Source organism: Astatotilapia calliptera, chromosome 20 (genome assembly GCF_900246225.1).
Source record: "Astatotilapia calliptera chromosome 20, fAstCal1.2, whole genome shotgun sequence".
Classification (NCBI taxonomy): Eukaryota; Metazoa; Chordata; class Actinopteri; order Cichliformes; family Cichlidae; genus Astatotilapia; species Astatotilapia calliptera.
In genome coordinates this window covers 29,178,350-29,190,553 of record NC_039321.1, presented here as the reverse complement: position 1 = coordinate 29,190,553, position 12,204 = coordinate 29,178,350, and the positions used below count along the sequence as shown (strand labels likewise).

Sequence of the window (12,204 nt, the reverse complement as noted above, 5' to 3'; positions counted from 1 at the left end):
ATTGGACAGCCAGTAGCTTTTTCACACTGACTACTTTTGCTTATCTCAGGTATCCACACGGTAGAGGGAATAGCAGTAGACTGGATGGGAAATAATCTTTACTGGACAGACGATGGACCAAAGAAGACTATCAGTGTTGCCAGGCTGGAGAAGGCTTCACGGACCCGCAAGATTCTCATTGAGGGCAAGATGAGCCACCCTAGAGCCATTGTTGTGGACCCCCAGCACGGGTGAGACTTGAGGGAGGGGCTGTTAACTTAATGAATCTTCTTTCCATCAGCATTCAGTTGAGATGAAGTATGTTTTGAGTGCCTTGCAGTTGTGTGGGCTGCTTACACGGTAGGTTTTTGTTTGACTCGCTGGTCACATTTATGTGTAGGAGCTGGCAGGTTTTCAAGAGATTCTTTTCTTTTAGATACTCCCTCATTTGCTTTGTTGTGGGATGTTGCATCAAAGAGCATCACAGCGTAAAGCTATATTTAACAGGTTCTGCAGTTCAGATCCAGAAATGTCTCACCTTTCGAATGTGGTAATACCTCACCTTGTCTCCCAGATGGATGTACTGGACTGACTGGGAGGAGGATCCCACAGAGAGCAACAGAGGCAAGATCAAGAAAGCTTGGATGGATGGTTCGCATCACCAAGTGTTCCTCACTAGCAAAACTGTCCTGTGGCCCAATGGGTTGAGTCTGGACATTCCCCAGGGAATCCTGTACTGGGTGGATGCTTACTACGACCGCATTGAGATGGTTTACCTAAACACCACTGAGCGAAAGGTTGGTGAAACTCTGGGACTATGTCGTATTTGTTGTCTGATTACAATTTTATCCTACTAGAATTTGAGATGCATTCTCGATTTAACAGGTGGTGTATGAGGGGCAGGAGCTTAACCATGCCTTTGGCTTATGCCACTACAAACAATTTCTGTTTTGGAACGAGTACCGCGGTGGCAGCATCTACAAACTGGACCAAGTCACTAAAACAGTCACTCTACTCCGCAATGAGAGGCCGCCCATATTTGAGATCAGAGTGTACGATGCACACCAGCAGCAAGGTACGTATCCTTCTACTTATTTTTTCCCTTTTCCCATTAAACATAAGATGACGTGACACTGTTTTGCGTCTCTTCCCACTTTGACTTCGTGTAGGAACCAACGCGTGTCGAGTCAACAATGGCGGCTGCAGCAGTCTGTGCCTCGCCATTCCTAATGGCAGATCCTGCGCCTGTGCTGATGATCAGATCCTTGATGGCAATAACGTTACTTGCAGAGGTACTTAGCTGTCTTACCAGTAGAAGATGATATTGCTTGGCAGTACAAGAGATGAGTTTAAAACAAAATCAACACTTTGCTTTCAATTTGCAAGATATTTTAAATGTTAGTGTTTCCAAATGTGTGCAGAAATTCTAACTAAGCTCCGTCAATATTTTTATAACTTTAAGAGCTGACTAACAAAAGCTAACTTGGTCACTAAAAAGCTTTTGTTCACATGCTCGCTTCTTGTCTCAATGGCTCATCTGTTTCTGCTCCTACCCCTGATCTCCTCTCTAGCCAACCCCGCCTACGTTCCCCCGCCCCAGTGCCAGCCTGGGGAGTTTGCTTGCAAGAACAACCGCTGCATCCAAGAGCGCTGGAAGTGTGACGGGGACAACGATTGTCTGGACAACAGCGATGAAGCCCCTGAGCTCTGCTGTAAGTGTGCCGCATCATTGTCATGGTTACACAGCAACACAAAGATAAACAAAAGGGTGTTTAAGGGTCTTAGCTAACGCAACCCGACAGAGGGCAAACTAAAGTTTCCAACATCTGTCTCTTTCCATGCGGCGTTTACGTGGCTGCTAACTCTGACATCATGAGTCGATACCGAAAAGCAAAGGGTCACATTCGACTAGAATGTTCTTCATTTGCTACTTTGACAGACTTTGAACCGTTTTCTAAGATTTTGTTCTTTTCTGTTTCTTCCCCCAGACCAGCACACCTGCTCAGCCGAGCGATTTAAGTGCCAAAACAATCGTTGCATCCCCCTGCGATGGCTGTGTGATGGTGACAATGACTGTGGAAACGATGAGGATGAATCGAACACCACCTGCTCTGGTATATACAAGCTGAGTTGCATCTAGTTCGGAGAGCATACAGAGAGGGAGAAAGAGAGTAAATTCCAGACCATACAGCTGTGCTCATATCGGAAAAGAAATGATGCAGTCATCAGAGGATGACTCCGCTTTAAAACTGTTTTAATTGGAGGAAGCATGTAAGAGTAAAGCGATCCAAAGTGATCTGTTAGTTTTCATTTAGTCATGCAGCAGATGCCAGCAACAATCTACAAAGAGTTCAGGAAGATGTATAAATCTTTAGCACCATTAGTTAAAGCTCTCTGAGTGTGTCAGATAGATTGAAAGCGACTGGAAGTACTTTTTGAGGCAATTTCGCATGGTTTGATTCTGTAACAGCGCAGACCCTAAAAAATAAGCAGAGAACAAATGTATAATTTCCCCTTTCAGCTCGCACATGTCCACCCAACCAATACCCCTGTGCCAGTGGGCGATGCATCCCCATCTCCTGGACATGCGACCTTGATGATGACTGTGGAGATCGCTCAGATGAACCTGATTCCTGTGGTGAGTCTTTATTGCTCTTTCATTTTGTTGCTCTTCCTTGAATATCACATTTTTCTCTATAAATATTTTTTAAATACACTCCTCTTTTGCTCCCTTTCCGCAGCATATCCAACCTGTTTCCCTCTCACCCAGTTCACCTGCGCCAATGGCCGCTGCATCAATATAAATTGGCGCTGTGACAACGGTGAGTATCATCCCTCCCTTCCCCACTTGTCACGCTGTACTGTAGAATCCAATCTAAAAATCTTGCGTGTGTGCGCTGATGTACAGACAATGACTGTGGAGACAGCAGCGACGAAGCAGGCTGCAGCCACTCTTGTTCCAGCGTCCAGTTCAAATGTAACAGCGGCCGCTGCATCCCAGAATACTGGACCTGCGACGGCGACAATGACTGTGGAGACTACAGTGACGAGACTCATGCCAACTGTACCAACCAAGGTAATTTAGCTCAAACTGAAATAGCCCTGCTCTAACTTGTTTTTGTTATGGTAGCGTCTGCTCTCGTGTCTTGTAGCTGAGTCAGGTTCTCGTTGTCATTTATCAAAGATGCTATCATTATATTTACAGGTTGCTATTTGCACTCATAAAGGGGTTGTCACAACGTCACAACATGTTTAGCTTCTCCCTATCCCACTTCCTGTACTCCACATGCCCCTACATGCTCTCCAGCTTCCTCTGATCCATTTCTGTTGCTATGTTTTGTGGTTAGACAACAAATCTCATAACTCTTTCATGGTGTCGTGCAACTAGCACAGATGTTTTGACTGTGCTGTAGCGATATGAACTTACATGTTTGGAGTGTTTCCTCGGGGTGTGCTGCTTTTTCATATGAACGACATCACATCTCAGTGTTGCACAATTACCTTTAGCCTTGCTCTGCCTAGAAGCTCCTGTGAACTGTGAGTGTCCGATGTTGTATGTACCGTTTGATCCATGCCGAAATGCTGTTAAGTCCCAGCATGCAAAATCCGGGCCCAGCGTGACCTGCTGGTCTAATGAGCAATCTGTGCTCTGTTGTGTGTGCCCGGCTGCGTGTGTTTGCGAGTTCTCTTGGCTGCCATCTGGAAGTTATTAAGTGAAATAAAATAAAACGGTTTCATCACTTTCCCCTATTATATATTGTGGTCCTGTGCCGCGAGGAGTCCAGTTTTATTTAGCTGTGCCGAACGCTGTCATAAGGAGATGTCACTGTGCCGTTTCTGCAGCGATGCATTTAATCTCTCCGCTACAGTCAGTGAGCCATGTGTATTATTGTTATTTGGGTTGGCTCAGAGTCAGGTTGTCACCCAGCATCCCAGGATACCTGCACAATAACTAATGACTGTAACGGCCTTTTCTTTCTCATCCCAGTTTTTTTGCTTTTGTTTTTTGGGCATCTGTTTGTGTGGTCTTTGTAGCTGTGAGCTGTGATTTCTGTTTTGTTCGTGTTTGATTGCTTCTCTGCACACATCATCACTTTTGCTGGCTAACTATGACATTTTGTCTCTCTAGCAACCCGACCTCCAGGTGGCTGCCACGGAGACGAGTTCCAGTGTCGCATGGACGGCCTGTGCATTCCCAAGCGCTGGCGTTGCGATGGCGACACAGACTGTATGGACCTGAGCGATGAGAGCAACTGCGAGGGCTTCACTCAGACTTGTGACCCTGCGGTCAAGTTCAGCTGCAGGGACTCTGGTGAGGAATTTGCCAGATGCTAGTTAAGGGTGAACTTTTTGGACAGTATGAATAAAAGATGTGATTATTTGTTGTGCAAGAAAGAAATGCTTTATCGCAGGAGGAAGAGAAAGTGGAAGATTTACTGACTGTCATGGATAATGTTCGACTGTTGCCACTGGTTTCCATTTTGTCATCAGGATTACATAAAAACTGGAACTTGGAAATCACTGTTTTTTGTGCTTGTGTCAATATAATGATGTGACTGTATTTAACTGTAAACTGTATTTAATAGAGGAATATAATAGAGATTGCCTCCAGACGTACGCAGTGATGTAAAATAGCAGTGCTTTCACTCATAAATGATTTTTGGATTTTCCTACAAGAAATGTGAGTTAAATAGAGATTCTTAAAATTTATTATAAACATAATTTATTAACAGTTTTTTTTATTTATTTCAAAACTGCTACATATAAGATTTGTCCTAAATATCTAAAAGACTTACTCTTTACTTTGTAGACAAGTTGCAAGTTAGACCACGATTCGCTGTCAAAGCAGCTGCGATGTCACAAATACAGCTTCCAGATGTGACGTTTAGTGTGCTCAAACAAAATGTACAAGTTTAAAAGAAGATCATCATTCTGTCCACTCAGTGCCGAAGCAGCATTGGCCAAAATGTATTTTTGAACGGTGCGCTAACTAAATGACACAAGCTTAAAAATGAGTATTTTGTGGTGTTTTTCAGCTCGCTGCATCAGCAAAGCCTGGGTGTGTGACGGTGACAGTGACTGTGAGGACAACTCGGATGAGGACAACTGCGAGGCATTGGTGTGCAAGTTGTCTCACCACGTGTGCGCTACCAACGACTCCATCTGTCTGCCTCCCGAGAAGCTGTGTGACGGCACAGACGATTGTCCGGATGGTTCCGATGAGAAACTTTGTGGTGAGAATATTCTGGAAAAACTTTGAACTCAGAAAGCACAACATCTGTTCAATGTTATGTTGTGATTTAACTTACAATTTAACATTCAAAACACCTTTCTGGATAAACGCCAACCCTTTCATTTTATTTCTTGCCTGCAGACTTGTGTTCGCTGGGCAATGGGGGTTGTAGTCACAACTGCAGCATTATTCCTGGGGAAGGCTTCATGTGTTCTTGTCCGCTGGGCATGGAGCTGGGAGCTGACAACAAGACCTGCCACATCCAGAGCTTTTGCGCCAAACATCTCAAGTGTAGCCAGAAGTGTGAACAGGAGAAATCTAGTGTCAAGTGCTCCTGCTATGAGGGCTGGGAGCTGGAGTCTGACATGGAGAGCTGCAAAAGCACCGGTAAGCCCCCCCACGCCACCCCCCAAGAAACAGGGACTTTTGTCTTGTAGAGATTTTTGTCTCACTTTGCTTTAAACTATTAGAGGATTTACTCCACTAATAATGTTTCTTCAGAAGGCTGAGCAGCCAGCATTTTGACATATTTATAACTAGAAATGTTATATGGAGCAAATGTGTGAGATGTGACAGGATTTGATCCATGACCAACGTGGGGTTTTCGTGAATTTGGGATTTGGTTTTTCCGTACGCTTTGCTGAGTGAGATTTCTTTTCTCCTTCAGATCCCTTCAAGCCTTTCATCATCTTCTCCAATCGCCATGAGATCAGAAGGATTGACCTTCATAAAGGAGAGTTCAGTGTGCTTGTACCAGGCCTTAGAAACACCATTGCTTTAGACTTCCACCTCAACCAGAGCACCCTGTACTGGACTGATGTTGTGGAGGACAAGATCTATCGTGGGAAACTGTCTGAAAATGGAGGTGAGTTAGCTTGTTGTGTTCTTTTTTTTTTTTTTGCTCTGATTTTGTATCTTATAATCTTTTTGGTAAAGTAAAACAAAAATCTTGCAAGGTGGTGATTACATAAGCAAATCGTGATTTTGACCGAGCATTTCGTGGAAATTAACTTCCGCTGAACAAATACGCTCTAATTTCTCAGAGCCAATTGTTTTTTCAAAGAGGCTGTGGTCAGCAGTGGTGGTCTGTGACCCTGAATAAATCCCGCAGGTCATGGTCAGCCTTTCGTGCTCCAAAAACCCAGGTCTGCTCGCCAATCAAATTGTGTTCTCAGCACAGCACTAAGGGGGCACACGGAAGGCTTTGTCTCTTCCTATTTGTCTCAGTACTTGCTGTGCCTGACTGCAGCCAAAACACTGATGTAGCGTAGGAGGCACAACACACTGCTGTTCCAGTTCCCAGCCCTCCAAGTTTAACATTAAAACAAGGCTCCTGAGCAGGAACATTGTGACCAGCTCATAGATCACCTCCTGCTGCTTGTTAAGTAGGTCATTTCAGCAGCTCCAAAGTAGTGGGCATAAACTGGGTAGTGCCAGCGCCTTAATAAAGGAACCCTGGCCCACACAAAGACACATAAAGGCAGATATCACTCCACTGTTCTTTCAAGCACACTGCAAAGACATACCCGTCTCGCTCTAATTACTACTGGAAGGCATTTTAAGACATGTGTGCTTTAACCCGGAGCCAAAGATTGATCACAAGTTGTGGTTTTGCACTTAGTTTGCACTAAAGCCAAATGTTTGAGGTCTTGTGTGTTTTCTTAGATGTGGGGTTTGATTTGTCTTCAGGGGTGTTTGTGATAAATGTGCCATCTTGAGATTCTCTCTCTTTTAGTCAAAGTAACACAAACCATGCTCCCCCCCATTCTTAAAACTTTGCTAGCATTAAAATTTCACATGCTATAAAATTGTCATGTTTGATGTGTAGCTTTAAAATAAAAATCTTCAAATTTTCCGTACGGATTTTCTCTGCTCCGGTCAGCCCTGACCAGTTTTGAGGTGGTGATCCAGTATGGGCTGGCTACTCCAGAAGGCCTAGCTGTGGACTGGATAGCAGGAAACATTTACTGGGTGGAGAGCAATCTGGACCAGATTGAGGTGGCCAAACTGGATGGGACCATGAGAACGACCCTGCTAGCCGGCGAAGTGGAGCATCCCCGGGCCATCGCCCTAGATCCTCGAGATGGGTAAGAACCATATATGGATGGATTCCAAACTTGGATATATATCTGATGGATATATTCATCCTACTGTTTCTTTCATTAACCAGTTCTCATGCGATGATGCTGTACACATCTGTAAAATCCCTCCTCACATTGATCATTTTCTGTCACCAGTATCCTGTTTTGGACTGACTGGGATGCAAGTCTGCCCAGAATTGAGGCAGCATCCATGAGCGGTGAAGGCAGACGCACCATCCACAGGGAGACCGGCAGTGGTGGGTGGCCCAACGGACTCACTGTGGACTACATGGAAAGACGCATTGTCTGGATTGATGCCAGGTAGCATCTGCCACTAGATTCTAAATATACGGCTCAGGTTGCACCGCATCTACCCACTTGCTTATTCCATCACCCACTCGCTCAGTTTTCTTCATCTCTGGCTGCTACACCAGTGTTTTGTTCTTTGCTTACAACAAACTACATTTAAAGAGCAAATAAATAACATGAACATACTTAACCTGATATGTCTCTGCTCTTACATACTATACATCTCTCTGTTGTTTCTCAAGGTCGGATGCTATCTACTCAGCAATGTACGATGGCTCGGGGCTGATTGAAGTGTTGCGGGGACATGAGTATTTGTCCCACCCCTTTGCTGTCACTATGTACGGAGGCGAGGTCTACTGGACTGACTGGAGGACTAACACTCTGGCCAAAGCCAATAAATGGACAGGACACAACGTTACTGTGGTGCAGCGCACCAACACGCAGCCCTTTGACTTGCAGGTCTATCACCCATCCAGGCAACCCCAGGGTATGTAGCATACCAGATAAAGAGGCATAGACATTCACAGAGAAACACATGCTTGCATAGGCAGAGCGACCGTGTCACACATTTACCCCTGCTTGTCAGCATGGCTGAATGTTTTTGGGCTGTAACTCTAAGGAGAAGGGTGGCGAGCTCACAGTTCATTGCTCACCATGTTATTCATGGCTCCTGTTCCCCCAAGACAGCTGACCTTTTAGACCTGCGAGACTTCTTGTCTCCTCACACTGTGAGCGTTTTGGACACCTCCCGCTTTTGCCTTGTTGATCAAAAAGTCACCTCACTGTTTGGCATTTCCCACGGGCCGGGTAGGAAATAAAATCCTCCCCCTGCAACTTAAATGTCATATCTGATCTCACAGACACGCATGATTGACAAGATTGCAAAAGGGTCGTCGGATTTATTTTTGAGCGTTTTGCCATGTCGCACTGTCACCTTGTTTAGTAGCCAGTGGTTAGGGGATCCCAAGGGTATGTGGGCAGTAGAGAGGCACTGGGTCTGTAATTGGTGACAGGGAAAGAGGGATCTGACAAAACTGTTGATTGACAGTTGCAACCAATAACTATGACAGTGACGAAGCAGCAAGCTGGGTTGACAGACCTGGAAGACAAAGGAAATGGGAAAGTACTTTACACTGCAGGCCACCTTTACCCTTTCACACACACATTTATACTCTGCTCTTGGCCCTTGGAGGGTTGGGGGTATTTCTATTGTCTTAAACTATGTCTGTTTCGGCTGTCCTTGATAAATAATAGCCAGTGTAAAATAACTGTGATGATATTGCTTCATACACTGGTCACAGTTTGAAATTTGCAATTGTTTTATGTTGAATGATAGCCTGAGCCCAGAATTTAGGATGACCGTCTCACACCATGACTGTTGCTGCTGCCTATGTGAATGAAATGACTGCAGCATGAAATGGCAATCTGACCATATCTATGGTGCTATTGTGGGGGAAAAAAGCTAAACTAAAACCTAAACTAAAATAAAAATGGAAAACAAAATATTTGGAATTCCAATGCAGAAGAATGTGTAGCTGAGTTGTAGCAGAAGAAGCCTTGTTTGTACAATGAGTTCTCCAGCTGTTATCACAATCCTGTCAAGAGGAAGTAGCTCAGAAGCAAATAGTGGAGGAGCTGCAGCTGTGCAACCCACGATCTCACTCTTACACTGTACAGTCTCCATGCATCTAACTTCATGTCCTGCACAAGTTGAATGATGCACATTGTAATGAATTTATACGTTTGTTATAGTCACGCAGTCTGTGGACTCCTTAAGGCACAAATCTCCCCCCCCCCCCACTTAATTACCTTAAAGGCCAATAAATAAAGAGTAAAAGGTTAATTTAATTCCTCTGACACAAGCAGGCTCCAGCATGTCTCGGTGTAACACCACAATGCAGAGTTATTAGTATTATATTCACTGAAATCTTCAAAGCTCACTGTGAGCCTCCTCTTCCTGTGTTTCTCACAAAACACATCTCATCTGCATTTTTGTCTCTCTTGCTTTCTTGAAACATCCAAATTAATGTTTTTCCTTTCCTTCCTTTCAGCCCCCAACCCATGTGCCCCCGCTGACGGTAAACCCCTTTGCTCCCACTTGTGTCTCATCAACTTTAACCAGACCTTCTCCTGCGCCTGTCCTCACCTCATGAAGCTGCAGCCCGACAAGTACACCTGCAAAGGTAAGGACAGACCCGTTGTTTCACAGCAGAAAAGCGCACATCACCCACATTCTTTTTCCCCTTACCTTTTCAAATCCGCTGTGATGGAGGATATACAGACAGCGCTGTCACATATAATCCATTTCATCAAGGAGGGAGAGAGGGGCTTTGTGTTTGCTGGAATCTTTTCATGCAATTGTTTTGACTGCTACGGTGAGCCGTGTTGCTGAACAGGATATCTTTTCTGATAGAAGATCTGATTACGTCGCCTCCGCTTGCTCCATATTCCCTTCTTAGCTTTCAGTTCCATGTAATTTCATATAAAATCCTGTCACTGAAGATGAAGGGAAGTCTTCATTCGTTGCAGTTTGATTGCACGAGTGGGTTTCATGATGGTTTCGAAGGGTAGCTGTGGGGAATTTTTGTACATGTGTGCAGACGCTCTCTTTTTCATCACCTCATATTTTTGCATTTCTCCAAAAATGATCCAAACATGAGCCATTTAGATGTAAAAATAATTGGATGCACATTAAAACGAGAACTTTAATTAAGCACTTATATTCCACTCTGAACCAAATAAAATAAGTTTGGACCAAACTTTCTAATTCAGTGCTTAAAATCATTTGTTGTTTATGCTGATTATGCAGATTTTCAGTTTAGCAGGTGATATTTTATCTCTCTTAAGTATAAGAAGTAAAAACCTAACCCTGCCTAATTCCTTATTTAGAATGTATGTAGCTGAAAAAGGGGTGTTTATGCCTAATATGAAATTTCAACTTCAAGTCATTCTAAATCTTTCCTGACGTCTTCATTTCCAACATTGGAGTTGGAAAAACTGACATGTCTAATTTTACATGTTAAAAAAAACCAGCCTGAAATATGCATTTTATTCCTCTCTTTCTAGTTTTGCATTCCTGCTAGAATAACGTGCTTTAGTAGATCTCATCTCATCCAGTGTTTGTTTCTCTTTTCCAGAGTCTCGCAAGTTCCTTCTTTACGCTCGTCAGATCGAGATCCGAGGTGTTGACATTGACAACCCCTACTATAACTACATAATCTCCTTCACCGTGCCGGATGTAGACAACGCGACAGTGGTGGATTATGATGCTGTGGAGCATCGGATCTACTGGTCAGATGTGCGAACACAGACCATCAAGAGAGCTTTCATCAATGGCACAGGGGTGGAGACTGTGGTCTCTGCTGGTAAGAACAGTCTCAGGAATATCCGTCAGTCCGTGATTTATTTACTTCTTTGCTTTTCTTTGTTTTTTTAAAAAAATAAGGCTCATAATTTAATATTCGCTGTAAAGTATAATAAGAGGGTTTGGGAAGATAAATAAAAACAGTTTTTGTTAGCACGCTGCATGTTCTAAAAATCTGCAAAGCTTCATTTTGCTTCTGAAATTTGGCAGACCTTCCTAATGCCCATGGCCTGGCAGTAGACTGGGTGTCCAGGAACCTCTTCTGGACCAGCTACGATGCCAATAAGAAGCAGATCAATGTGGCCAGACTGGATGGATCTTTCAAGAATGCCGTCATCCAGGGACTGGACAAGCCCCACTGTCTAGTGGTCCACCCTCTGCTTGGGTGAGTGTTCCCGGCACTTAATATGTCTGCATTCAGTTTAATATGTCAGTTATTTCTCCTAATATTACTCACTTAAAGATTGAAAGGTTTTTCTTTTGTTGTTTACTTCTAGGTTATTTTTTTTTATTCCCTTCAAGTTTAGTCTTAATCTTTGATCTACTTTATCCTTGTTTAGTACTGTACTCTTCTTGCCTCTCTCCATATTTCATAATATTCACACTCCCATCACAGGAAGCTTTACTGGACTGACGGTGACAGTATAAGCATGGCTAACATGGATGGCAGCAACCGCACCACACTTTTCACCAACCAGAAAGGACCAGTAGGTGAGCAGATGTACCCCTATCAGTAAATAATACAGATTCTCTACAGAGGAAAAGCCCAGAACAAACATGTTAGTGTAGCACATGTACTATACATAAATAACAGCATGATTTTTATTTGCTTTCAGGCCTCTCTATTGACTATGAAAAGGAGCAGCTGTACTGGATCAGCTCAGGAAACAGCACCATTAACCGCTGTCAGCTGGATGGCTCTAAACTCGAGATCCTTGAAGGTGTTAAAGGCAAATTGACCAAAGCGACTGCGCTGGCTATTATGGGTAAGAAGAAAAGTGTAATACTTTAAGTTTATCATCCTTGTCCTCTGTATATTTATCATTTTTCTGTTGGCTTATATTCTGGTTACATCAATTATGTAGGAGACAAGCTGTGGTGGGCCGATCAGGGAACTGACCAGATAGGAACATGTGACAAGAAGGATGGAGGAAACTGGAAAGTTTTGCGAAACAACACCTCCCCAATGATGCACATGAGGATCTATGATGAGGATGTGCAGAAAGGTAACAGAAAAA

At 43.8% G+C, this 12,204-nt stretch overlaps 1 protein-coding gene across 1 annotated transcript in view; it reads left to right on the top strand.

Moving 5' to 3' along the window:
• Positions 1-12,204, top strand: part of LOC113013000 (low-density lipoprotein receptor-related protein 1-like) — an 83,425-nt gene that overhangs the window by 40,191 nt on the left and 31,030 nt on the right. Inside the window, exons 12-33 of the mRNA XM_026153491.1 lie at positions 50-230; positions 554-776; positions 865-1,054; positions 1,149-1,271; positions 1,551-1,691; positions 1,968-2,093; positions 2,501-2,617; positions 2,721-2,801; positions 2,888-3,055; positions 4,109-4,291; positions 5,016-5,213; positions 5,354-5,599; positions 5,880-6,077; positions 7,095-7,299; positions 7,450-7,614; positions 7,845-8,089; positions 9,654-9,785; positions 10,740-10,967; positions 11,177-11,351; positions 11,583-11,677; positions 11,803-11,952; positions 12,052-12,192. Of these exons, the coding sequence (XP_026009276.1) occupies positions 50-230; positions 554-776; positions 865-1,054; positions 1,149-1,271; positions 1,551-1,691; positions 1,968-2,093; positions 2,501-2,617; positions 2,721-2,801; positions 2,888-3,055; positions 4,109-4,291; positions 5,016-5,213; positions 5,354-5,599; positions 5,880-6,077; positions 7,095-7,299; positions 7,450-7,614; positions 7,845-8,089; positions 9,654-9,785; positions 10,740-10,967; positions 11,177-11,351; positions 11,583-11,677; positions 11,803-11,952; positions 12,052-12,192 (3,711 nt within the window). The remainder of the gene's footprint in view (positions 1-49; positions 231-553; positions 777-864; positions 1,055-1,148; positions 1,272-1,550; positions 1,692-1,967; positions 2,094-2,500; positions 2,618-2,720; positions 2,802-2,887; positions 3,056-4,108; positions 4,292-5,015; positions 5,214-5,353; positions 5,600-5,879; positions 6,078-7,094; positions 7,300-7,449; positions 7,615-7,844; positions 8,090-9,653; positions 9,786-10,739; positions 10,968-11,176; positions 11,352-11,582; positions 11,678-11,802; positions 11,953-12,051; positions 12,193-12,204) is intronic.